The sequence below is a fragment of the Jaculus jaculus genome, chromosome 8, assembly GCF_020740685.1.
Source record: "Jaculus jaculus isolate mJacJac1 chromosome 8, mJacJac1.mat.Y.cur, whole genome shotgun sequence".
Taxonomy (NCBI): Eukaryota; Metazoa; Chordata; class Mammalia; order Rodentia; family Dipodidae; genus Jaculus; species Jaculus jaculus.
Window position 1 is genome coordinate 111,633,237 of NC_059109.1, and position 26,882 is coordinate 111,660,118.

The following is a 26,882-nucleotide window of genomic DNA, read 5'->3' on the forward strand; positions in this document are numbered from 1 at the left end:
TAAGGTGCTTGCCTGCAAAGCCAAAGGACCCAGGTTCAATTCCCCAGGACCCACATAAGCCAGATGCACACTCATCTGGAGTCCACTTACAGTGGCACGCCCATTCTCTCTCTCTCCCTGCCTATTTCTCTCTTTCAAATAAATAAAAATTAATAAAATATTTTTTAAATGAACACTGAATTAAAAAATGGTGGTGGGGGGCGGGAAGTGGAATGAAGAGCAGAGCTTGAGGACAGAGCTGGGACAAGAGTGAATCCAGGCACAGACGAAGTGCGAACAGTAAGATCTTGCTCAACACACCCAGCATTGCAGGAAATCCCTGTCTAGCAGCCTCACCCAGTAGATGATAGCCCTGACAAAAAGCCAGCATGACAAAGGGACTCCAGATGTTTCTGGAGTGGTTTATGGGTCTAAAGTATCAAAAATGGGAGTCATGGACCGGGTGTAGTGGTGCAGGCCTTTAATCCCAGCACTCGAGAGACAGAGGTAGGAGGATTGCCGTGAGTTCGAGGCCACCCTGAGACTACAGAGTGAATTCCAGGTCAGAATGGGGTAGAGTGAGACCCTACTTCGGAAAAAAAAAAAAAAAAAAAATGGGAGAGATGGCTTAGTAGTTAAAAGCTTACAAAGCTTGATGACCTATGTTCAATTTCTCAGTAACCACATAAAGCCAGATGCATAAAGTGGTGCATATGCATGTATCTGGAGGTTATTTACAACAGCAGGAGGCCCTGGTGTACCGCTTTTCTTTCTGTCAAATAAATACATATGCACAGTGGCAACACATGAATCTGGAGTTCATTTGCAGTGCCTAGAGGCCCTGGAGTGCCCATTCTCTCTCTCTCCCTCTCTCTGCCTCTAATGAATAAATAAGTAAAAACAAAATCTTAAACTAAAAAAAAAAAAAAGCCAGGCCTGGTGGCACACATCCTTAATCCCAGCATTCGGGAGGCAGAGGTAGGAGGACTGCCATGAGTTCAAGGCCAACTTGAGACTGTATAGTGAGTTCCAGGTCAGCCTGAGCTAGAGTGAAATCCTACCTTGAAAAATAAGGAAAAATAAAAAATAAAACTTTTAAGGGCTGGAGAGATGGCTCAGCTGTTAAGGCACTTGCCTGCAAAACTATAGACCTGGGTTCAATTCTCCACTAGCTACATAAAGCCAGATGCACAAAGTGGCACGTGTCTGGAGTTTATCTGCAGTGGCTAGAAGGCCTGGTGCCTCTATTCTCTCTTTCCTTGCAAACAAACAAACAAACAAAACTTTTAAAAAATGGAAATGAGGCTTTAATCCACTCTTTTTATCTTTTGGTATGTGTGTGTGTTTTTCCAGACAGGGTTTCACTGTAGCTCAGGCTGCTCTGGAATTTACAATGTAGTCTCAGGGTGGCCTTGAACTCACGGTGATCCTCCTACCTCTGCCTCCTGAGTTTTGGAATTAAAAGCATGTGCCACCACGCTCAGCAACTTTTTTTCAAATATTAAATTAATCAATTAATTTTTTTGTTTTGTTTTTTGAGAAGGCAGACGTAGAAAGATCGCTATGAGTTCAAGGGCATGCTGAGATATATAATGAGATACATTAGGGCAAGACCCTACCTTAAAAAATAAAGCAAACAAATATTTATTTATTTGGTTTGGTTCAAATATTTTATTTATTTATTTGAAAGTGGGAGGGAGAGAGAAAGAGGCAGATAGAAAGAATGGGCACGTCAGGTCCTCCAGCTACTGAAAACAAACTCCAGAGGCATGCACCACCTTGTGCATCTGGCTTACGTGGGTCCTGAGGAATCAGACTTGGTTCCTTTAGCTTTGCAGGCAAGCGCCTTAATTGCTAAGCCGTCTCTCCAGCCCTGTAACTTAATCTTGCACAGAAAAGACTGATGGTCAATTTTCACTGTACACAGTTTGTTACTTATTCCCACAGGTCCAGGAGGAGCAACTGTCAATAGGAGGCATTCCAAGAACGACTGTGGAAATGGAACAAGGTCGTCAGCTGGTCTTGAAGGGGTCCCAAAGGTGATGCCTAGCCTGGTCACCTCACCTTCAGACCTATCCCTAGCCTGTGTTAAAATGGCCAGTAAGGCTGGACGTAGTGCCTATAATTCTGGCACTCAGGAAGCTTAGGCAAGATTGAGAATGAGGGGCTGGAGAGACGGCTTAGCAGCTAAACGCTTGCCTGTGAAGCCTAAGGACCCCGGTTCGAGGCTCAATTCCCCAAGACCCACGTTAGCCAGATGCATAAGGGGGTGCACACATCTGGAATTTGTTTGCAGAGGCTGGATGCACTGGCACACCCATTCTCTCTCTCTCTAACTGCCTCTTTCTGTTTGTCACTCTTAAATAAATACAAATAAACAAAAAAAAATTTAAAAAGATTGATAGTGAAAGGATAGCTTGGGCTACATAGGGTCTTTGTTGAAATGAAACAAAACAAAGGGAGAGAGAAAGAGGGAGAGAGAGAGACTAATAACCAAACTATCTTCCCATATTTACTGTTCTAGAGCTGGGCATGGTGGCACACAGAGGTTGGGAGCACTTGCTGGCCTAGGTTCTTTTTTTCTAGATAGGGTCTCACTCTAGCCCAAGCTAACCTGGAACTCACTCTGTAGTCCTAGGCTGGCCTTGAACTCACAGCAATCCTACTTCTGCCTCTGTAGTGCTTGGAATGAAGGCATGTACCACCAAGCCAGATATGACCTAGGTCCAATTCCTTAGCCACCCATGTAAAGCTGGACAGACACCTATGTGCATAGGTAACAAATGCTGGCACCTGCAGGTGCACACATACACGTGCAAATAAAAAAAACTTTTAAAGGGGCTGGAGAGATGGCCTAGCAGTTAAGCGTTTGCTTGTCAAGCCTAAGGACCCTGGTTCAAGGCTCGATTCCCCAGTACCCACGTAAACCTGATGTGCATGGTGGCACATACATCTGGGATTTGTTTGCAGTGGCTGGAGGCTCTGGTGTACCCATTCTCTCCCTCTTTCTCTCTGTGTCCCTTTCAAGTAAATAAATAAAAACAAAAGTTAAAAACTAAATAAACAAAGCCTGACATGGTGGTACAAGCCTTTAATCCCATCATTTGGGAGGCAGAGATAGTTGGACTGTTGTGAGTTCGAGGCCACCCTGAGGCTACATAGTGAATTCTAGGTCAGCCTGGGCTAGAGTGAGACCCTACCTTGAAAAACCAAAATAAAATAAAATAATATAAAATAAACAGGCTGGACATTAACTCACTGTAGCTGAGGATGGCCCTGAGCTTCTGATCCTCCTGCCTCCACCTCCTAAACATGTGGATTACAGATGTGTGCCACCATGAGGTCTTGTTTTGTTTTTGAGACATGGTCTCATATGGCCCAAGTAGGCCTCCAGTCCATCACAGGGCCAGGGAGGACACTGACTTCTGATCCTCCTGCTCCACCTCCTGAGTGCGGATACGAGCGCACGCCCTTGCCAGGTTTGTGTGGTGCTAAGGGCCAAGCAAACTTTGCACAAGCTACCTAGGCCCTCTACAATTTACCAACTGAACTACAACTCTAGCCCCTGGTGTTTTGTTTTTTTTTTTTTAATTTTTTTATTTACAAGAGAGAGAATGGGCTTTCCTGGGCCTTCAGCCACGACAGACAAACTCCCGATGTCTGCAGCCCCTTGCGCTTGTGTCACTGTGTCTGGCTTACATGGGACCTGCAGAGCTGGACATGAGTCCTTACGCTTCACAGGCAAGCGCCTTCACCACTAAGCCATCTCTCCAGCCCACTTTTGTGTCTTCTAGTGTTTCCATGAACCTGATGCACTCTTTGTTTTAGACAACGTTGAGTTGGCACACATAAACTGAAAATTAACGTTTATGGGTTCTGGGGTTTTTGTTGTTGTTGTTTTTGAGGCAGGGTCTTTCTCTAGCCCAGGCCGACCTCAAACTCAAAAAGATCAGATCCTCTTACCTCAGCTTCCCAAGTGCTGGAGATGTGTGCAGGGCTGGAGAGATGCCTCGATGGTTAAGGCACTTGCCTGGGTTTGGGTCCCCAGGACCCACATAAAGCCAGCTGCACAAAGCAACACATGCATCTGGAGTTCATTTGCAGTGGCTAGATGCCATGGTGTGCTCATTCTCTATCTGCCTCTTTCTCTCAAATAAATAAAATAGTCATCTGGGCATGATGGCGCACGCCTTTAATCTCGGCACTCAGGAGGCAGAGGTGGGAGGGTCACTGTTGGTTTGCGGCCTCCCCGAGACTACATCATGAATTCTAGGTCACACTGGGCTGGAGTGATACCCTACATCCAGAAACAAACAAAACAGCAAAAGGCATGCACCACCATGCCTGGCTTGTTTGGATTTTCAAGGTAGAATCTCACTCTAGCTCAGGCTGACCTGGAATTCACTATGTATTCTCAGGGTGGCCTTGAACTCACAGCAATCCTCCTACTTCTGCCTCCTGAGTGCTGGGATTAAAGGCGTGCACCACCATGCCTGGCTTGTTTGGTTTTTGAGAGATGTTCTCGGGTAGCTTAGGCAGGCCTCCAATTCATTATGTGGCCAGGAATGCCTTTCTGATTCTCCTGCCTCTACTCCCCCAAATCCAGAGCTTTAAGAATGCTTGACAGGGTGGGAGAGATGGTTTAGCGGTTAAGCGTTTGCCTGTGAAGCCTAAGGACCCTGGTTCAAGGCTCAGTTCCCCAGGACCCACGTTAGCCAGATGCACCAGGAGGTGCACACGTCTGGAGTTCATTTGCAGTGGCTGAAGGCCCTGATGTGCCCATTCTCTCTTTCTGTCTGTCCGTTGCTCTCAAATAAATAAAATAAAAAAAGAATGTGTACCACTCTACAAATGAACTTTATCTCCAACACTATGTTTTTGTTTGTTTGTTTTTGAAGATGGAGTCATTCAGCAGTCCCAAACTGGCCTTGAACTCACAGTAATATACTTTTGTCTTCCAAATTTTGGGATTAAAGACATGTGTAATAACACCGTTTTTTTTTTTTTTTGTCTCTATGAGTCCTGACTGGCACGGAGTGCATGATATAGACAAGGCTGGCCTTGAACTTTCAGTGAGTTTCCTTCCTTGGCCTCCTGAGTGCTGGGATAAATGCTATGCAGGCTCAAATTACTTCTTTAATACATGCAGAAAATAACTGGATTTAGATTTTTTTTTATTTTTTATTAGCATTTACCATGATTATTAAAAAAATCCCATGTTAATTCCCTTCCTTTCCCCCACACTTTCTTCTTTGAAATTCCATTCTCCATCATATTACCTCCCCATTAGATATTTTCTTTTTTTTTGAGGTAGGGTCTCACTCTGGTCCAGGCTGACCTGGAATTAACTCTGTCATCTCAGGGTGGCCTTGAACTCATGGCAATCCTCCTACCTCTGCCTCCCGAGTGCTGGGATTAAAGGCGTGCGCCACCACGCCCGGCAATATTTTCTTTATAGTATTATTTATTCACTTATTTTTATCCATCATCTAACCAACAAGTGGTCAGCTGGAGCCTAAACAATGGAATATAGCCTCAAAACACCTGCTGCTTTGTACACAAAAAAGGGGGGTGAGGGAATGGACAAAACCAAAACAGGGAAAGGATCCGACCTCAAGTCTTTTCAGAGAAGACCAAGCATTTCCTTCTATGCAAAGCACTCAGCAAACACCTCTGGCCTGGCTCCACCGCCAGCACCAGGAGTGTGGCTCCACAGGCAGATGGGACGGAGCGCTCAGGAAACGCCTTCTCTTTGCTTGCCTCGTCCTCAGCCACGAACCCACCCTTGCTTTTTGTGGGAAGGAGGGTGATCTGAGTGGTGGCACCCTTTATTTACTCTGTCTGATGAAGGTGCCAGCATCTCTTTCCCATCTGTGAAGCAAGGGTCTGCAGTGTGTCTAGCCCTTGTATAAGGGAGTCCTGAGGTGGGCTCCTGAGGTGTGCTCTACCCCGCTGCGTTTTCGGAAGCCTTTTGCGCCCAGGTGCCCAGGTTCCCGAGAAGGCAGCAGGGCTGCTGGAAGTGAAGGGCATGAGGAAGGCGCCTCTGGAGCAGGTACCAGGGAAGGGGCAGGACAGGGGCGGGGATCAGCTGAGACACTCCATGCTCGATTTGACTCGCTCCATCTCGTGCAGGAAGCTGTAGAACTGAGGCAAGGTTAACTCTGGCAAGAGAAAAATTCAGCTTTATGTGAGTGTTTCCAAGTACACAGGATCACCCAAGAAAATTCATTCCTACCTGGATCTCTGTCGTGATGGGGAGCATGCCCAGGGCTCCATCCCCGGCTAAGCAGCCCCTCCCCCATCGCTCTCTGCGAATCAAACCCAGGGCTTCATGCATGCAAGAACTAAGCTATCTCCAGCTAAGCAGCCCGTCTCCCTCCCTCCCATTCGCCTCTTCCCCGACCTTGTTTTTCTCTCAGATTCAAACCCCAGGGCCTTCAGCATGCTAGGCTGGGGCTGACATCCCCAGTCCCAGCTAAACGGCTTTTATTTTTATTTTTTTGGTTTTTCAAGGTAGGGTTTCACTTTAGCTCAGGCTGACCTGGAATTCACTATGTAGTCTCAGGGTGGCCTCAAACTCATGGTGATCCTCCTGCCTCTGCCTCCCGGAGTGCTGGGATTAAAGGCGTGCACCACCACCCCCCCTTTTTTGTGGAGGTTCATTGTAGCCCACGTTGGCCTCAAACTCACTCCCATATTCCTGCCTCAGTCTCCTCAGTGTGACCCACCATGCCTGGCTAGCTAAGTGGCTCTTGATGCATGATATCTATTGGAATAAAGATACTAGGGTTAAATCAGATGCTGTTGTGACCAAGACCACAGCCAACCTGAGATTCCAGATAGTGTGCTTTATACGGCTCTTCAGCTGGGGGAAGGTTAGGAAGGGAAAAGTTAAAAAAGCAAAAAAAAAAAAAAAAAAAAAAAAGGTTGCTTTAGCCAGGTGAGGTGGCGCACAGCTTTGATCCCAGCACTCCGGGAGGTAGAGGTAGGAGGATCACTGTGAGTTCGAGGCCACCCTGAGAAGATTACATCGTAAATTCTAGGTCAACCTGAGCTAAAGTATAACCCTACCTCAGAAAAACCAAACACACACACACACACACCCCAAAAGGTTTCTTTAGGGAAGATCTAAGATAGCCAGGGTGTGATACCAGAGAAGATAAGGGGGCAGGAAATCATGACCTGGGGGCATTGTTAGGCAAGGGGATAATGGCTAGGTGGTTTCTTGAGGAATGTGGATGACCTACTTCCTTCTGTCTGTCCCCATCCTGCTATCTTTGGTGACTCCATTTTGGGGAGCCCATCCTGACCTAAGAGTGGCACAGGCCTTTAATCCCAGCACTTGGGAAGCAGAGGCAGCAGGATCGCGTGAGTTTGCGGTTACCCTGAGACTACATAATGAATTCCAGGACAGCCTGGGCTAGAGGGATAATCTACCTGGAAAAATTGAAGAACAGACGAACAAAAGAACCTAGGGTCTTAAGACTAGGTTCTTAGCTCCACACAACAGGACTATGTGTGTGGTGCATGCATCTGGAGAAGTAAAAAAAAAAAAAAAAAAATAGCGTCACCCCAAAGCTCAGAAGATGTCACCCTGGAGATTTAAAGCTTTGTTTTTTAAGATGTATTTTTATTTATTAGAGACAGCACCTAAACTGCCAAGCCATCTCTCCAGCGCCACCCTGGGTACTTAGTGACACTTCTACCAGACCTGCTTCCATCCTAGCCATCCCTCCGCCATTCCCTTTCGCAAGCAGGCTCTTATACTTGGGGTCTCCACTTGCTGACAGCTTTGACTGCCCAGTGCTATCTTTTATGAGCGGGAAGGTAGTGGGGTGACTCCTCCAGAGCTTGATGATAACCTGTGTGGGGCAGGGGTGGCCTCAGCAGCCCACAAGAACAAAGAACACGGGAGGCAAAGTTCAAACTGTGTTAGAACTCACCTATATATAAATTTTCAGTTTGGTTTCCTTTCTTGACCACCAACTTCAACTAAAAGGAAGGAAAATACAGAGGGAAACAAACAAAATGGTGAAAACTGGGCAAAGAAATTCCTAACAACCCTTTTACCCAATAAAAGGCCAAAGCATTGCGGGCCTGAGGGAGGATAAGCACACTCCACCACAGGCCTCATCCCAACTCCATCATCCGGCTTCTAACTTGAGCGATACAAAAGCAGTCTGGAAACACCGGGCTTGGTGGGGCACGCCTTTAATCCCTGCACTCAGGAGGCAGAAGTAGGAGGATCACTGTAAATTTAAGCTGAGACAGCATAGTGAATTCCAGGTCAGCCTGAGGTAGAATAAAAACCTACCTAGGGGGGAAAAAAAGCAGTCTGGATGGTCCAGCGCCCAAAATTCTTTTTTTTTTTTTTAAAAAAAGGAAATTATTTATTTATTTGCAAGCAAAGCGATGGGGGGCGGGGAGGACTGGCAGACCAGGGCATCCAACCACTGCAAACATACTCCAGATATGTGTGCTACTTTGTGCATCCAGCTTTATGTGAGTACTGAGGAACTCACACCTGGTCATTAGGCTTTGCAGGCAAGCACTTTAACCACTGAGAAATCTCTCTAGGTCCCTAATCCCCAAAATTCTAACAATGCCCTTGATTACAAGAACAACCGAGCTTTTATGACTACTAGTAAAATCTACAAATCTGAAAGCAGGTACATCAGAGAACATGTCCAGGCTAATCACAGTGCTCTTAGATACACAGGACACCTTGCTGGATCATTTATTTAAAAGCATAGTCAGAGGCCAGGCACAGTGGCGCACACCTTTAATCCCAGCACTCCTGCAGGAGGCAGAGGCTTGCTGTGAGTTCGAAGCCACCCTGAGACTACATAGTGAATTCTAGGTCATCCTGGGCTACAGCAAGACCTTACCTCAAAAAAATAAAATGAAAATAAAAATAAAAGCATAGTCAGGGCTGGAGAGATTGCTCAGTGGTTAAGACACTTGCCTGCAAAAACTAATGACCTGGGTTCAATTGTCCAGTACCACACAGAGCCAGATGCACAAAGTAGCACATGTATCTGGAGATTCTTTATAGTGTCTAGAGGCCCTGGCATGCCCATTCTCTCTCTCTTTTTGCTTCAAATTAATAAACAAAAGTGTCTCTAAAAAACAAAAATGTGTCAGGCATGGTGGCGCACGCCTTGCCTTTAATCCCAGCACTTGGGAGGCAGAGGTAGGAGGATCGCTGTGAATTCCATACAAAGCCAGACACACAAAGTGATACATGTGTCTGGAACTTGTTTGCAGTGGCAAGAGGCTGGGGCAGGCCCATGCTTTCTCTCCCTGTCTCTCTCAAATAAACAAACAAACAAATAGTAAAGAAAAAGTAAAAGCAAAGTCAAACCCAATGTAGCTGAGGACAGCCTGAGCTCCGGCCCTCACTCTTCTGCCTCCCAGGGGCCGGGAGAGAAGCACGCACCCACGGCCACCCCCCATTTAACTCATCAGAAGACTTACTTGTAAAAAAATGCTTCCCACTTTCTCCAATTCACTGCTTCCAGATGTCACTGTGACACAGAAGAGAAGATAACAAGTGAGGGGCTGAGGACTTCCCCCAAAGGCGCAGTTTTGCAGGCTGTCCACAGAAGCCAGGCGGGAGCAAATACGAGGGCCGGGAGGGAGGGACGCCCGTGGGCGGCAGGGATGGGAATGGCTGGAAATAGCCCTGGAAGGTGTTTGAAGTCAAGGACGTGTCTTCCCCATCCAGCCTCTCCAAAAGCGTCTGCAACCCAAACCCAGGACAGCCAGAGAGTGACCCAGACTGCTTCTCAGTAGTTACCTCCAAACCTCCACTCCATATCAACAAGCTGGTTAATCATGAGGGTCTGGCCCATGGCCCATCTCACCAGGGAGGGTGCACTCTGCTTCCACTGCAACAACAGCCAGGAGTCACTGAGTGAGCCACCTCCCTTGCCTCCTGCCCCAAACACAGCAGTGCTCCATCTTCACGTGGACAGGGGAGTGTCAGGGCTGGGTATACACACACACCATACATATACACACATACCATAACGGGAATTACCATGTAGTCAACATTGGTCTTGAACTCCTTCCTGCTCTTTCTACCTCTACCTCCCAAGTACTGGGATTATTGTTTTTATTATTATTATTATTATTATTATTATTATTTTTGAGGTAGGCCTAGGCTGACCTGGAATTCACTATGTAGTCTCAGGGTGGCCTTGAACTCACAGCAATCCTCCTACTTCTGCCTCCAGAGTGCTGGCATTAAAGGCATGTGCCACCACGCCTGGCAGGCAAATCTGGCTTTTTTAGGAGCTTTTCTTCTTTACTTTCCTAAAATAAATCCTCTCCCCATTTCTTTTTGTTTTTTTAATTATTTATTTGCAAGAAGAGAAATAGGAAGGGAATGAGAGAGGTAATGGATGCGCCAGCATCTCGTCGCTGCAAACGAAATTGAGACACTGAGGAACCAAACCCAGGCCATCAATGCTTTGTAAGCAGGCGCCTTAAACTGGTGAGCAATCTCTCCAGCCCTAAAAATAAACCTTTCTTTCTTGTTTTGTGGTTGGTTTTTGTGTTTTGAGGTAGAGTCTAGCTGTAACCCAGGCTGACCTGGAATTCACTATGTAGTCTCAGGGTAGCCTTGAAATCACATTGATCCTCCTACCTCTGGCTCCAGAGTGCTGGGATTAAAGGTGTGCACTACCACACCTGGCTAAATCTTTCTCTTTTTTTGAGGTAGGCTCTCACTCTAGCCCAGGCTGACCTGGAATTCACTATGGAGTCTCAGGGTGGCCTCAAACTCACGGCGATCCTCCTACCTCTGCCTCCTGAGTGCTGGGATTAAAGGTGTGTGCCACCATGCCCGGCTTGGCTAAATCTTTCTTAACTTGACCTCCTTCCTGATGAGCCAGCACTTGTCCAGTTCCAGAAAAAGAACTCAGAGCCACTGGTTTGCTCCCAAAACTGATAACACTATCACACCCAGTTTAAGCATTTTCTTTCCTCCCACCATTTAATCCACATTGAAATAACAGTTGGCTGTTTTTGGTCAGATCAAAGGAGAAAATTAGTGATGCTGTAACCAGCACTGGTTAGAAGCTGGAGGTGTGCCTGCTGTCCCTGTGAGGCTGATGAAAGGAGGCAATGGTTTTGACTGGCTCAGCACTTTCTTTTTTTTTTTTCTTTTCACAAAATAAAAAGCCAAGTATCTTAACCTTGAATAAGAGGAATTATACCTTTTCAGAAAAATAAGTGGCTTTCTCTTCATTGAGGCCTGTGAGAGAACAGAAGAGCTCATTAACATAATGAAAAGCCCAGTGGCCCTGGCCCTGAGTGGCCTTGGGTAATGACCTACCCAGGGAGATGAAATCAGCGCGGACCTGCTCGCTAGTGAGGCTCCTCTTCAAGGCACCTGGGAGGAAGGGGAGAAATCAAAAGGGCAAATCAATGAATCAGTCAACTATAAGTACTTGACAAGGCACAGCCTACAGGACACAAAGGACAAAGACACTCCAGGAAGGTCTCAAGCCAGCTGGCAGGCCATCATGCCTGTTTATTGAATGTCAGAGTTCTTTACACTCCAGGGACGGGGGACAGAGGTAGAGGTGGCAACAAGAGTGGCTGTGGACTTGGGACCAAAGTGAGGCTACCGGGTCCTGGAGCTTGATGGCAGCCTGGAAACAGGGCAATAGCCTGGCACTGAGTGAAGCAACTTGTTGCATGTGGTCACTCAAGTTTAGTTCAAAGTTGAGTGTGGGACTGGAGAGATGGCTTAGTGTTTAAGGCACTTGCCGGTGAAGCCAAAGGACCCATGTTCGATTCCCCAGTACCCGCATAAGCCAGATGCACAAGGTGGTAGGTACATGTGTCTGGAATTCGTCTGCAGTGGCTAGAGGTCCTGTTGTGCCCATTCTCTCTCTCTCTGCAATTAATAAATAAATAAATAAATGAATAAATGAATGCCAGAGCCCAAGGAAGGGTAGGACTGCTTATAATGCAATCTTCCAGATATTCATGACCTAGCAGTGCCTAGTACTACTTATATAAGACCCTTATAATAGGAGGAAAAGATGATGATGTCAAAATAAAAGAGACTTGTGGGGCATGGTGGTACATGCCTTTAATCTCAGCAGTTTGGAAGCAGAGATAGGAGGCCACCCTGAGACTACATAGTGAATTCCAGGTCAGCCTGGTCTACAGTGAGACCCTACCTTGAAAAATAAAGACAAAACAAAACAACAAAAAAGCTAATTAAAAAAAAGCTATTTCTGAGCCACCATCATGGTGGGCCAGGACTTCTAGCCACTGCAAATGAACTTCAAATACACGTGCTACCTTGCATCTGGTTTTAAGTGAATACTGGGAAATCAAACCAGCTCATTAGGTTTTACAGGCAAGCACCTTAACCATTGAGCCATCTCTCCAGCCCTCCTTGTTTTCTTTCTGCCCCTTCTACACTGGGCATAGGTTAGATATAAAAAATTTAAAACAATGTACCCACAGCCAGGTTATCTGGAAGTCTTCTAGAAGATAACTCATGACAATGGCAGTCCTAGGGGAGGCAGCCACCACCCAGTGAAGTGAGCACTTTACATCCATTATCTTTCTCAGTCTCCTGGCCTCCGGAATGCACCCAGGGCCTGGTGCAGACCAGGCAGGTGCTCTGCCCCTAAGCAGTATATCTGTAGCCCATCTTTCTCCATCCTTCCAACAATGAGTGTGAAAAACCCTTTCAACCCCATTTTATTCTGGGAGAAGTTATCAGTGGTCCCCACAGTGAGCAATCTAGTTTAGAGAAGCAGGAAGGGGGGGGGGTCTAATACAGATGAAACAACTTTAACTATAGCCTGATACTAATGGCTTTTTTTAATTTAAATTTTTAAAATTCATTTTTATTTATTTGCAAGCAGAGACGGATAAGAGAGAAGAGTGACACACAGAACGGGTTCGCCAGGGCGTCCTGCAAACAAACCCTCTATGTATGCACCGCTTTGTGCATCTGGCTTTACATGGGTACTGGGAACAGAACCAGGGTAATAGCCTTTGCAGGCAAGTGCCTTAACTGCTGAGCCATCTCTCCAAGCCCTTTTTTCATTTTAGTTTTTAGGGTTTTCCTTTGCAGGCAAGTGCTTCAACCACTGAAAAGACATTAAAAAACAAACAAACAAACAAACAAAAAAAAAACATACAACTAGGGCTGGAGAGATGGCTTAGCAGTTAAGGTGCTGCAATGCAAGCATAATGACCAGAGTTCGATTCCCCAGTACCCATATGAAGCCAGATACACAAAGTGGCACATGTATCTAGAGTTCATTTGCAGCAGCTGGAAGCCCAGATGTGTCCATTCTGTTTCTCTTCTTTCTATCTCTCTCTGCTTGGAAATAAATAAATAAAACTAAATGCCAGGCATGGTGGCACATGCCTTTAATCCCAGCACATGGGAGGCAGAGGTAGGAGGATCGCCGTGAATTTGAGGCCACCCTAAGACTCCATGGTGAAGTCCAGGTCAGCCTGGGATAGAGTAGGACCCTACCTCAAAAAACAAAAAGCAAAAACAAAAACAAACAACAAAAAAAAAAACAATTGGGCTGGAGAGATGCTCCTCCGTCCCCAGCATGCTTGGATGACGCCACACACTAAAGGAACATCCAAGGAGCAGAAGCCTCTCTCACAAGGCCTGCTAACTGCTACTAGGCAACTCACCATTTGGGACGAGGAGCAGGCTTTTCACAATGCTTTTGAGGGGACCAAGACTCATCTGATTGGTAGTGGCAAATTCAGAGAGCTGAGCCAGAAACCTTTCCACCTGCAGACGGGGATAGTACAAACATGCTGCATTCTATAAGTTTTCAGGCCCTCAGACCAACCCTGGAAAATCTATTTATCACAAAATACTTTACCTCTTTGGGTTCAGTGAGGAAATGAAAAAGCACTTCGGTCAAGGCTGAGAATTGCTGTCAAAGGACAACACAGAGCATCAGTATACAAAAGAAATAATGCCTGGGCTAGAGCAAGACCCTGTCCTGAAAAACCAAATCAATCAACCGGCCAGTCTGGGATTAAAACTGCACACTGCCATGCTTAGCCCGAATTTTCTTTTTTTCTTTTTTATATCTTTTATTGTAATTCTATTAATTTTAATTTAATTAATTAGATTAATTAAATTATTTTTTAAATATTTTTTTATTTTTTATTTATTTATTTGAGAGCGACAGACACAGAGAGAAAAACAGATAGAGGGAGAGAGAGAGAATGGGCTTCCAGCCTCTGCAAACGAACTCCAGATGCATGCGCCCCCTTGTGCATCTGGCTAACGTGGGACCTAGGGAACCGAGCCTCGAACCGGGGTCCTTAGGCTTCACAGGCAAGCGCTTAACCGCTAAGCCATCTCTCCAGCCCGGGAATTTTCTTTTTTAAAAACTGTTTTATTAGCCGGGCATGGTGGTACACACCTTGAATCCCAGTACTCAGGAGGCAGAGGTAGGAGGATCACCATGAGTTCAAGGCCACCCTGAGACCACATGGTGAATTCCAGGTCAGCCTGGGCTTCAGTGAAACCCTATCTTGAAAGTCACCCCCCCCCCCCCGCCGCCAAAAAATGTTTTCTTTATTTATTTAGTTATTTGAGAGAGACAGAGACAGAGAAAGAGGCAGCTATAGAGAGAGAATGGGTGCACCAGGTCCTCTAGCCACTGCAAACAAACTGTAAGTGCATGTCTGATATTGTGCATCTAGCTTACATGGGCACTAGGGAATTGAACCTGGGTCCTTAAGCTCCGCAGGCAAGCAATTTAACCGTTAAACCATCTCTCCAGGTCTGTATTTCCTTTTCTTTCTTTCTTTCTTTTTATTTATTTTTATTTTTTATTTATTTGAGAGCAACAGACAGAGAGAGAAAGAGGCAGATACAGAGAGAGGGAGAATGGGCACGCCAGGGCCTCCAGCCACTGCAAACGAACTCCAGACGCGTGCGCCCTCTCGTGCATTTGGCTAACGTGGGTCCTGGGGTGAGCCTCGAACCGGGGTCCTTAGGCTTCACAGGCAAGCGCTTAACCGCTAAGCCATCTCTCCAGCCCCTCTTTCTTTCTTTTCTTTTCTTTCTTTTTAGTTTTCTAGGTAGGGTCCAGGGTGACCTGGAATTTACTATGTCTCAAAGTGGCCTGGAACTCAAGGGAATCCTCCTACCTCTGCCTCCAGAGTGCTGGGATTAAAGGTGTGTGCCACCATTCCCAGCAGCTCTCTATATTCTTTTAATTACAAATTGAGCCTTATATAGTCTTCACAACTGGGAGGCATTTGATTATACAGATTTAGCAAAATTTAACTGCTTGGTAAGAAATATTTGTGTCTGTGGATTTATTTTTGTTGTTGAAGTTATTAGAAAACAATTTGTAGTTAATATCGTCCCACCTTTCTTTTCTTTTCTTTCTTCTTTTTTTGTTTGTTTTCTGAGGTAGGGTCTCACTCTAGCTCAGGCTGACCTGGAATTCACCATGGAGTCTCGAGGTGGCCTCTAACTCATGGCGTTCCTCCTACCTCGGCCTCCCGAGTGCTGGGATTAAAGGCGTGCGCCACCACGCCCAGCATTCACATGTTTCTTTGTAAAATGTACAAGAATGCCTTAAGATGAGTTATTAAAATGTACCCAAAGCCGGGCATGGTGGCGCACGCCTTTAATCCCAGCACTCGGGAGGCCGAGGTAGGAGGAACGCCATGAGTTAGAGGCCACCCGGAGACTCCATGGTGAATTCCAGGTCAGCCTGAGCTAGAGTGAGACCCTACCTCAGAACCCGCCCCTCAAAAAAAAAAAAAAATCTATCCCAAATCAAAGAAAACAGTTTAATTCAGAGAAAATGTTGCCAAAAAATCTAGCCCAGAGTGGCCTTGAATTTGCAGCAGTCCTGCCTTAACCTCCTGAGTGCTTGGATTATAAAACATGGCTCCTTTATTTTCTCCCTACAAACTGTAGAACTGTCAACTGTTTGACTCTATTTCCTTGTCACTTAGGGCCTTCTAATAACTGGAGTAGGGAATGAGACCTCCTAGCATTTTTCCATTTCTAGACCTAGCCCTGAGTACAACTAGAACCCTGGAACCTCGCCAGGTTTCAGCCCCAGGTTTCTTTTGAATTTGAAGAGAGATTTCAAAATAACAAGGCCTGTGGGCTTTTTCTACTATATCTATCTATCCATCTATTTATCTATCTCTCTCTATATAAATATATATGTATGAATGTATGTATGTTTGTGGGTTTTTTTTTGTTTTTGTTCTTGTTTTGTTTTGTTTTTCCAGGTAGGGTCTCAGTCTAGGCCATGCTGACCTGGAATTCACTATGTACTCTCAGGCTGGCCTTAAACTCATGGTGATCCTCCTACCTCTGCCTCCTGAGTGCTGGGATTAAAGGTGTGTGCCGACATGCCTGGAAATATTCTTATGTGCACTCTCCTAAACCTTCATTGCCTTTCAAAACCCTCCTTGCTGCCATGCATGGTGGTGTACACCTTTAATCCCAGCATTTGGGAGGCAGAAGTAGGAGGATCACCCTGAGTTCAAGGCCACCCTGAGACTACAGTGAATTCCAGGTCAGCCTGCACTACAGTGAAACCCTACCTCAAGAAAAAAAAAAAAAAAAAAACCCTTCCAGGACACTTCCAACTTCCACAGGATACAATCATAGAGATACTGTAGAGACATTTAAACCATACATCTGATAAGGAGTTAATATCTAAAATACAATAGATACTCAAACAACTCCTAAGAAAGCAAGCCATTTAAAATAAAGAATAGGGGTGATGGGTCAATGGTTAAAGGCACTTGTTTGCAAAGCTTGTTGGTCAAAGTTCAGTTCCCCAGTACTCACACAGAGCCAGATGCACAAAATAGTGCATTCATCTGGAGTTTGTTTGCAGTGGCAAAAGACCCTGGTGCAGCCATTCACTCTCTAAAATAAATAAATAAATGATATATATTTTTTAAATAGGCTGGCCATGCTTTTAATCCCAGCACTTGGGAGGCAGGGGTAGGAGGATTGCCATGAGTTCAAGACCATCCTGAGACTACACAGTGAATTCCAGGTTAGCCTGGACTAGAATGAGACCTTTCCTCAGAAAACAAAAAACAAAACAACAACAAAACACACACACACACACACACACACACACACACACACACGGATAAATATAGTAGCTAGGGAGTACTTAGAGTGATTCGTGCTTGCTTACTAATCCTGCTGGCCCAGGTTCAAGTCCCAAGCACCCACATAAAGCTGGACACAAAAAGCGGCTCATACAGCAGGGCGTGAAGGTGCACATCTTTAATCCCAGCACTCTGTAGTAGGATCGCTGTGAGTTTGAGGCCAGCCTGAGACTACATAATAAATTCCAGGTCATCCTGAGCTAGAGAGACCTACCTGTTAAAAAAACAACAGCAAAAAACAACAACAAAAAAAAACAGCCGGCCGTGGTAGAGCACAACTTTAATCCCAGCACTTGGGGTACAGACGTAGGGGGATCACCATGACTTCCAGGCCACCCTGAGACGACACAGTGAATTCCAGGTCAACCTAAGCTAGAGTGAGACCATACCTTAAAAAAAATCCAATCCCCCCAAAAACGTGGTGCATAAGCCAAGCATAGTGGTGCACACCTTTAATGTCAGCACTCTGGAGGCAGAGGTAGGAGTATTGCTGAGGCTGAGAACCAGCTTGGTTAAAAAAAAAAAAAAAAAAAAAAAAAGAGCTGGAGAGTTGGCTTAGTGGTTAAGGTACTTGCCTACAAAGCCAAAAGACTCAGGTTCAGTTCCTCAGTACCCATGTAAAGCCATATGCATAAGGTGACACATGCATCTGGAGTTCATCTGCAATGGCTAGAGGCCTTGGCACACTCATATGTTTTTCTTTTTAAATATTTTTTTTTGTTCATTTTTTATTTATTTATTTGAGAGTGACAGACAGAGAGAAAGACAGATAGAGGGAGAGAGAGAGGATGGGCGCGCCAGGGCCTCCAGCCTCTGCAAATGAACTCCAGACGCATGCACCCCCTTGTGCATCTGGCTAACGTGGGACCTGGGGAACCGAGTCTCAAACCGGGGTCCTTCGGCTTCACAGGCAAGCACTTAACCGCTAAGCCATCTCTCCAGCCCTCATATATGTTTTTCAAGTGGTACCTGAAACCTGGTGTACTGGTGCATGCCTTTAATCCCAGAAGTTGGGAGGCAGAGGTAGGAGGATTGCCATGAGTTCAATACCACCCTGAGATTACATAGTGAATTCCAGATCAACCTGGGCTAGAGCAAGACCCTACCTCAAGAAACAAAAAAAAAAAAAAAAAAAAAGAGAGAGAGAGAGAGAGAGAGAAAAGAAAAGTGGCACTTGAAACATGAAAGCTGGGTTTGGGGACACATGCCTTTAATCCCAGCACAGCACACAGGAGGCAGAGGTAGGATTGTCATAAATTTGAGGCCAGCCTGAAACATAGTGAATTCCAGGTCAGCCTGAACTGGAGTGAGACTCTACCTCGAAAAACCAAAAATAAATAAATAAAATAAAGTATTTTTAGAATTTTTATTTGAGAGAGAGAGAGAGAAAATGAATGAGTATGGGTACGCCAGGGCGTCTTGCCATGGCACTGCTTTGTGCGCCTGGTTCTGTGCGGGAATGGGGGAACTGGGCCCAGGCTGTCAGACTTTGCAAGCTAGCACCTCTACCCGCTGTACCATCTCTCCAGCCCAAATATAATCTTGTCATTTGCAACACCATAAACAAACATAGAGATTTTATGTTAAGTGAAACAAACAAGGCCCATAATGACAAGCACTGCATGGCCTTCTAGATGAAGTCTAAAAGACTGGAAGGAGGGCTGGAGATATTGCTTAGTGGTTAAGGCACGTGCCTGCCAAGCCTAAGGACCCGTGTTTGATTTCCTCGTACCCACGTCAGCCAGATGCGCATGGTAGCACATATGAATGGAGTTCATTTGCACTGGCTAGAGTCCCTGGCGTGCCCATTCTCTATTTGCCTTTATTTCTTTCTCTCGAATAAAAAACAAATAAATAAAAAATTAAAAATTGGGCTGGAGAGATGGCTTAGCGGTTAAGCGCTTGCCTGTGAAGCCTAAGGACCCCGGTTCGAGGCTCGCTTCCCCAGGTCCCACGTTAGCCAGATGCACAAGGGGGCGCACGCGTCTGGAGTTCGTTTGCAGAGGCTGTAATCCCTGGCACGCCCATTCTCTCTCTCTCCCTCTATCTGTCTTTCTCTCTGTGTCTGTCGCTCTCAAATAAATAAATAAATAAAAATTAAAAAAAAATATTAAAAAAAAAATTAAAAATAGTAGACTAGAAGCAGCCTAGAGCGGTATCAGAGACCCAGTCTTTGTGTGTGTGTGGTAAGGGGGGGTGAAGAGAACAGAATGACTGTCAGAGTCCTGTGTGGTTGAGGGGTGAGGAACTGTTCATATCAGTTAAATAGGAAGAATTATATCAAGAGATCTATTGCATAGCATAGTGACTATAATGATGATATATTCCTAAAAAAATATAGGAGTCGGTGTTACATGTTCTCGCTAAAACACAAAACCATAACTGTGAGCTAATGCATGTATTAATTAGACAGGTGGAGCCGTTCCCCAATGAATATGCACTCTTAGCATCATGCTGAGCCAGGTGTGGTGGTTGGCAGCTGCCTATAATCCCACCAGCTGGGAGGTGCAAGTAGCAGAACCTGTTACATAGGCACACGTCATGCTGTGCATCATAAATACGTGGAATTTAAAATATACATTTTTTGTTTATTAGAGAAAGAAACAGAAAGAGAGAATAGGCACACCAGGGCTTTCTAGTCACTGTGAACACCAGATGCATGCACCATCTTGTGCATCTGGTTTACGTGGGTACTGGGGAATCGAACCTGGGTCCTTAGGCTTCTAAGGCTAGTGCCTTAACTGTTAAGCAATCTCTCCAGCTCACTAAAGCTTCTCCTCTTTTTTTTTTTTTTTGAGGTAGGGTCTCACTTTAGCCCAGGCTGACCTGGCACTCGCTCTGTAGTCCCAGGCTGGCCTCGAATTCATGGTGATTCTCCTACCTCTGTCTCCCAAGTGCTGGAATTAAAGGTGTGTACCACCACGCCCAGCATTTTTTTCCCTCTCTTTAAAAAATGTTTTTATTTATTTATTTGAGAGAGAGGCAAAGAGGATGAGGCAGGAAGAAAGAGAGTTAATATAGGCATGTTGGGGTTTCCTGTCATTGGAAAGAAACTCCAGATGCATGCACTACTTTGTACATTTGGCTTTATGTAGTTAATGGGGAATTGAACCCTGCGTCATTGGGCTTTGCAAGCAAGTGCCCTTAACCGCTGAGCCATCATCTCTTCAGCCCCTTTGTCTTTTGTTTATTAATATTTGCAAGCAGAGGGTGGGGGTGGATAATGGGCACATCAGGGCCTCTAGCCCCTGCAAACAAACACTAGATACACGCTCCACTTGTGCATCTGGCTTTACACGGGTGACTCTCCAGATCCCATGTAAGCCAGAGCACAAAGGTGAAGCAAGTGCAAGGTGGCACAAGCCCACTAGGTGGCGCAAGCATCTGGAGTTGGATTGTAGTGGCTGAGGCCTTGGTGCACCAATTCTCTCTCTTTCTCTTGCTTGCTCCTCTCACTAAAATAAAATTTAAAAATCTTAGGCTGGAGAGATCGCTTAGTGGTTAAGGCACTTAACTGCAAAGCCAAAGGACCCAGATTCCATTCTCTAGGACTCACATAAGCCAAGACGCACAAGGTGGTGCATATGTATAGAGTTCGTTGGCAATGGCTGGAGGCCCTGGCATGCCCATTCTCTCTCTAAAATAAATAAAAATTAAATTAAAAAATTAAAAATATATATTTGCCAGTTGAGATGGCACACACCTTTAATCCCTGCACAGAGGCAAAGAGGTAGGATGATCACTGTGAGTTCAAGGTCACCCTGAGACTACATAGTGAATTCCAGGTCAGCCTGTGAGACCCTACCTCAAAAAATATATATATTTATTTATTTGAGAGAGAAAGAAAATGGGTGCACCAGGGCTTCTAGCCACTACAAAGGAACTCCAGATGCATGGGCCATCATGTGCATCTTGGCCTTATGTGGGTTCTGGGGAGTAGAACCTGGATCCTTGGGCTTCACAGGCAAGCACCTTAACTGCTAAGCCATCTCTGTAGCCCTGAATCTTACATTTTAAACAGTAGAATCTCTCTCTCCAACCTGAAGTTTTCCAGAGAACAGTGTGCCAAGTATAAACTAAGCTACCTTCCTAGCTTTAACTTCAGACATCCCATTCTGAATTCTGGGTTCCACCGCTTCCTGGCTACAAATTTGCAATCCTTCTTCCTCCGCCTCCCAGGTGCTGGGATTACAGGCATGCACCACCACAGAGCTCTAGTCATTCGTTCATCAGTTCACACTGCACAAAGTGGCACACATATCTGGAGTTTGTTTGCAGACTGGAGGCCCTGGTGTGCCCATTCTTTCTCTCTCTTTTTCTCTAATAAAATAAATAAAAGGAAGTTGTTTAAAAAAAAAGAAAAAAAGAAAAGAAAAGGTAAAAGTCGAAATGTGGCTTGTGTTGGGAGTAGTGGCTCATACCTATAATCCCAACATGAGGGAGGCAGGGATTAGCCTGCATCGAAGGCACGCTGGCCAGCAGACTGAGACCCTGTCTCAAAACAAAACAAAACAAAACAAAACAGTCAGACATTTGGCATTATAACCAGGGAACCAGGATTACTATTTCTTTCTGCTTTTAAACTCTGTCGTCCAGGCTTGCCTTGAACGCATAGCGATCTGCCTAACTCAGCTTTCCCAGTGCTGGGACGAGGCATGAACCACTCACTATACCAGGCTTCCAGGCTGACTTGGAGCTCTGTTGGTAATCCAGTCTGGCCGAGAACTCACTCTCAGTCTCCCAAGTATTGGGATTAAAGGTACGAGCCAGCATGCCTCGTCAGGGTTACCATTTCTTTATGAGAAAATAGCTTTTATTCATCAAATAGGCCTAGTAGGTGAGTAAGAGAACAAAGTTAGACCTCAGGGAAAAATTCCAGTGAAGCTTTTTTTTTCCCCCTTTTTAATTATTGATTTGAGAAAGAGAGAGAGAGACAGACAGTGAGAATAGGCACCCCAGGGCCTCCAGGTGCATGAGCCACCATGTGCATCTGGCTCACATGGGACCTGGAGAATCAAACCTGGGTCCTCAGGCTTCGCAGGCCTACGCCTTAACCGCTAAGCCATCTCTCCAGCCCTGCAAAGTGAGGCTTTTGTTCAGTCCATTCATTCTTCCTTTACATTTCTGGAGAACTGGTCTCATGACGCCCAGATTGGCCCTGAACTATATCAGTGGAGACTGGCTATGAATTCTTGATCCTCCTGCCTCCTCCTCCCAAGTGCTGAGATTGACAAGGACCTTATTTTATTTTATTTCATTTCATTTCATCATTTTATTTTATTTTATTTAGTTTTTCGACATTAGGGTCTTGCTCTAGTCAAGGTTGGTCTTGAACTCCTTCCTGGTTCCTTCTGCCCCTACCTCCCAAGTACTGGGATTATTGTCTTCCTCCCCGCAACCCCCTGCGAGGTAAGGTCTCAGTCTAGCCCAGGCTGACCTGGAATTCACCATGTAGTCTCAGGGTGGCCTCGAACCCAGGGCGATCCCCCTACCTCGGCCTCCCCAGTGCTGGGATTAAAGGCGTGCGCACCACCCCACCCGGCTAGAAGGACCTGATTTTAACCCATTTCTTTCAGCTGCCAGGAGCAAGGCAGGATGTCCCCAGGTACCCCGGCTTGGCCGGCCCCTGTAGGTCCAAACAGAAGGAGGCCCAGAGCCCACTGGGGCCTCCGGAGCTCCTGGCCCGGGGGGGGGGGGGGAAAGGGTGTGGTCACGTTCCGGCCGAGACCCAGGGCCCCGGTCCCGTCTGACCATCGCCGACAGCCACCCGGGCCTGCAGGCGTCCAGCCGCACGCCGGGGCCCCCCACTCCTCGGCCCGCACCGCGCCGGCGCCCCACCGCCGGCCCTCGTCCCCGCCCCACCCCAACTCCGGCGTCCCGCGCCCACCTGCGCGCTCAGCTGGTTCAGCTGCTGCATGTCAGCGCCCACGGCCTCGGGCACCGGGTCCTGCGTGCAGTGCAGGCGGCCCATGGCTCCCCGCCGCCGCCGCGCTCCGCTTCCTGCTCCCGCCGCGCGCGCCCGCCCGCCCGCCGCGCTTCCGCCGCCGCACTTTCGCCACGGCCGCCGCCGCGCTCCTAGAGCCACGCACCTCCCCGCCCGGATCCCTCCCCACTGCCTGCCCGGCCTCTCTGCCTGGGGGACCCTGGGTAGAGCGCTTGGCTACTTATGTATGTATTCATCCTTAAAAACAACAACGACGACAACAAAATCCGCCCTTAATCCCAGCCCTCGGGAGGCAGAGGGAGGAGGATCGCCGTGAGTTCGAGGCCACCCTGAGACTACAGAGTGAGTTCCAGGTCAGCCTGGGCTAGAGTGAGACCCTACCTCGAAAAAAAAAAAAAAAAACAAAAAACAACAAGGGGTGTGGAAAGGGCTTAGCAGTTAAGGCGTTTGCCTGCGAAGACTAAGGACTCTGGTTCTATTCCCCAGGACCCGCGTAAGCCAGATGCATGCACAAGGTGTCACGTGCATCTAGAGTTCATTTGCAGTGGCCAGATGCCTTAGTGTTCTCTCTATCTGCCCCTCTCGCTCTCTCTCTCTCTCTCTCAAATAAACAAAATATTTAAAAACCAACCAACAAACAAAAAAGTACCTTAGGGGCCAGAGAACGGTTTAGCAGATAAAGAAGGCCCTTGCCTGCCTAGCCTAAGGACCCAGAGGTTCCATTCCCTAGGACCCCAGTAAAGCCAGATGTGCAAGAGGGCACAGGCATCTGGAATTGTTTGCAGTGGCTAGAAGCCCTGTCTCACCCATTCTTTCTGTCTCTCTCTCAATAAAATAAAATAAATAAAATAAAATAAAAAAATAAAAACATAAAATAAAATAGGGCTGGAGAGATGGCTTAGCGGTTAAGCGCTTGCCTGTGAAGCCTAAGGACCCCGGTTCGAGGCTTGGTTCCCCAGGTCCCACGTTAGCCAGATGCACAAGGGGGCGCACGCGTCTGGAGTTCGTTTGCAGAGGCTGGAAGCCCTGGCGCGCCCATTCTCTCTCTCTCCCTCTATCTGTCTTCTCTCTGTGTCTGTCGCTCTCAAATAAATAAATAAATAATTTAAAATAAAATAAATGTTTAAAAGCTGGGCATGGTGGCATCCTAAAAAAATACAACAACAACAAAAAATCTGCCTTTAATCACAGCCCTCGGGAGGCAGAGGTAGGAGGATCACTGTGAGTTCGAGGACACCCTGAGACTACATAGTGAATTCCAGGTCAGTCTGGGCTAGAGTGAGACTCTACCTCAGAAAAAAAAAAAAAAAAAAAATTATATATTTGCATGTGTGTGCATGCAGGGGCCCTTGCTGCTGCAAAGGAACATGCATCTGGCTTTTACATTGGTGACTGGGGAACTGAACCATTAAACCTGGGCCAATAGCCTTTGTAAGTAAGTACCTTTAATAACTGAGCCAACTTTCTTTTCTTTCCTTCCTTCCCTCCTTCCCTCCCTCCCTTCCTTTCTTTTTTATTTAATGTTTTACTTTGTTAATCTTAGAGTTGGAGAGAGAGAGAAAGAGAAAGGGTGTACTTGGGCCTCTAGCCACTGCAAACAAACTCCACACACACGTGCCACCTTGTGCATCTGCCTTATGTAGGTACTGGGGAATCGAACCTGGGTCTTTAGACTTTGCAGGTAAGCACCTTAACCACTAAGCCATCTCTGCAGCCCTGAGCCACCTTTCTACTATTTATCACTTGCCTATCATCTATCTACTTAATATATATCACCCTGCTGTGTACCTGTCTCTCTACTCCTCTAAAGGGGTACTGAGGATTGATCCTGGGGCTTTACATATGCTGAGCAAGGGCTTGACCACTGAACTATATCAACAGTCCTCAGTAAATATTTACTGCAAGTCTACCAGTTGCCAGGCACCGGGAAGGGAACCAAGTAGACCAGAATGCCCCTCTGACAACCTACACCAGAGTGGTGTAATAGACCTCCAACTTGGACAGGCATTAGTGTCACTGGAGGATTTGGTATACAGGCCAATTGTTGGACCCTCAGTCTGTCAGTCTCTGAGCTGAGAGTAGATCTTGGTAATCTGCATTTCTCAATTTCTCAAAAGGGCACTTTAAGAATCCCTGGAGTATAAGAATCTGATCATTCAAAGGGCTGTGCAGGGTGGTGGTTAGGTGGGTGAAGGCAGGTAACTGAGGCATTGAGACTCATTAAAGCCTCAACTCTTAGCCAGGTGTGATGGCACATGCCTTTAACCCCAACACTAGGGAAGCAGAGGTAGGAGGGTTCACCATGAGTTCAAGGCCACCCTGAGACTACATAGTGAATTCCAGGTCAGCCTGGGCTAGAGCAGGACTCAAAAAAAAAAAAGTGGGGGGGTTCTTGAGGGGTGGCTTAGCAATTAAGGCACTTGCCTGCAAAGCCAAAGAACCCCAGGTTCAATTCCCCAGTACCCATGCATGTGTGTGTATGTGTATGTATGTATATAGATATATTTGCAAGCAGAGAGAGACAGAATGGGCACAGCAGAGCCTCCAACCATTGTACACAAACTCCAAACCCATGTGCCACCTTGTGCATCTGGGTTTATGTGGGCACTGGGGAATAGAACTCAGGTCATTAAGTGCAGATGAGCACTTTAACCACTAAGCCATCTCTCTTGCCCTTAGCTATTTTTTTTTTTTTTTTGCATTTGAATTTCCTTTCCTCTAAGTAGAGAATTATTTCAGGTTATTGGGCATCTCAACAATTTTGTTTCCAAAGAAATACCTCAAAAAAGAGGGAGATAGAGCTGGTGAAATGGCTTGCCTGCAAAGCCTAAGGGCCCTGGTTCAATTCTCCAGGACCCATGTAAGCCAGATGCACAAGGGGGTGCATGTATCTAGAGTTCCTTTGCAGTGGCTAAAGGGTCTGGCGTACCCATTCTTTCTCTTTCTCAAATAAATAAATAAGTAAAAAGAGAGGGAGATGAGGCATGGTGGTGACACCTTTAATCCCAGCATTCAGGAAGCAGAGGTAAGAGGATTGCTGTGAGTTCGAAGCCACCCTGAGGCTACAGAATGAGATCTAGGTCAGCCTGAGCTAGAGTGAGACCCTACCTTGGGAAAAGGGGGGGGGGGAGGGAGAGAAAGAAGGGAGGGACACAAAGGGGAAGGGGGAACAGAGGCAGGAGCCAGAAAAAAAGGAGAGCAAGAGCAACCATGTTTGTTGTTGCTCTATTCTCAATAGCTAGGAAATGGAACCAGCCTAGATATCCCTCAGTTGATGAGTGGATAATGAAGATGTGGCACATTTATACAATGGAGTTCTATTCAGTGGTAAAGAAAAATGAAATTATAAATTTGCAGGAAAATGGATAGATCTGGAAAGGATTATACTTAGTGAGATAAGTGAGATAACCCAGGCTCAGAAAGCCAAACATCACATGTTCTCTCTTATATGTGGATCCTAGCTACAAATGATTGGACTTCTATGTCAGTTGGAATAAAACTCAGTAACAGAGGCCAGTAAGCTAGAAACGAGATATAAAGGGAATAGAAAGGGAGGGAGGGGGAACTTAAGAGGATGGTGTTGTATATATGTAAGTAGAACAGATTAATGGGGGTGGAAAGGCCTAAGTGAGGTCAGAGGAAGAGATTGAGTAAATGAAAGGTGGGAGAGAGCTAATCCAAATCTAAGAGATCCCAGCACTCGGGAGGTAGAGGCAGGAGAATTATCATGACTTCAAGGTCACCCTGAGACTCCATAGTGAATTCCAGGTCAGCCTGA

General features: G+C 46.2%; 1 protein-coding gene across 1 annotated transcript; it reads right to left on the reverse strand.

The window, feature by feature from the left end:
* Positions 1–5,585: 5,585 nt before the first annotated feature.
* Positions 5,586–23,160, reverse strand: Commd7 (COMM domain containing 7). Its single transcript, XM_045156696.1, has 9 exons — positions 23,048–23,160; positions 13,866–13,919; positions 13,669–13,771; positions 11,321–11,377; positions 11,202–11,239; positions 9,779–9,869; positions 9,457–9,506; positions 7,923–7,971; positions 5,586–6,140 (listed from the first exon to the last, which is right to left on the reverse strand). Exons 1-9 carry the CDS (start codon positions 23,129–23,131, stop codon positions 6,064–6,066), a joined length of 603 nt encoding a protein of 200 aa, XP_045012631.1. The 5' UTR covers positions 23,132–23,160; the 3' UTR covers positions 5,586–6,063.
* Positions 23,161–26,882: the final 3,722 nt, after the last annotated feature.

What these genes read in the sequence shown, in the direction of transcription:
- Commd7 (XM_045156696.1), bottom strand. Translation starts at nt 23,131, where the DNA reads ATGGGCCGCCTGCACTGCACGCAGGACCCGGTGCCCGAGGCCGTGGGC. An exon ending in CCACTTATTTTTCTGAAAAG is followed by an intron (nt 9,870 to 11,201) that starts GTATAATTCCTC and finishes CTGTTGTTGCAG; the next exon opens with TGGAAGCAGAGTGCACCCTC. An exon ending in TGGGAAGCATTTTTTTACAA is followed by an intron (nt 7,972 to 9,456) that starts GTAAGTCTTCTG and finishes CCTTCCTTTTAG; the next exon opens with TTGAAGTTGGTGGTCAAGAA.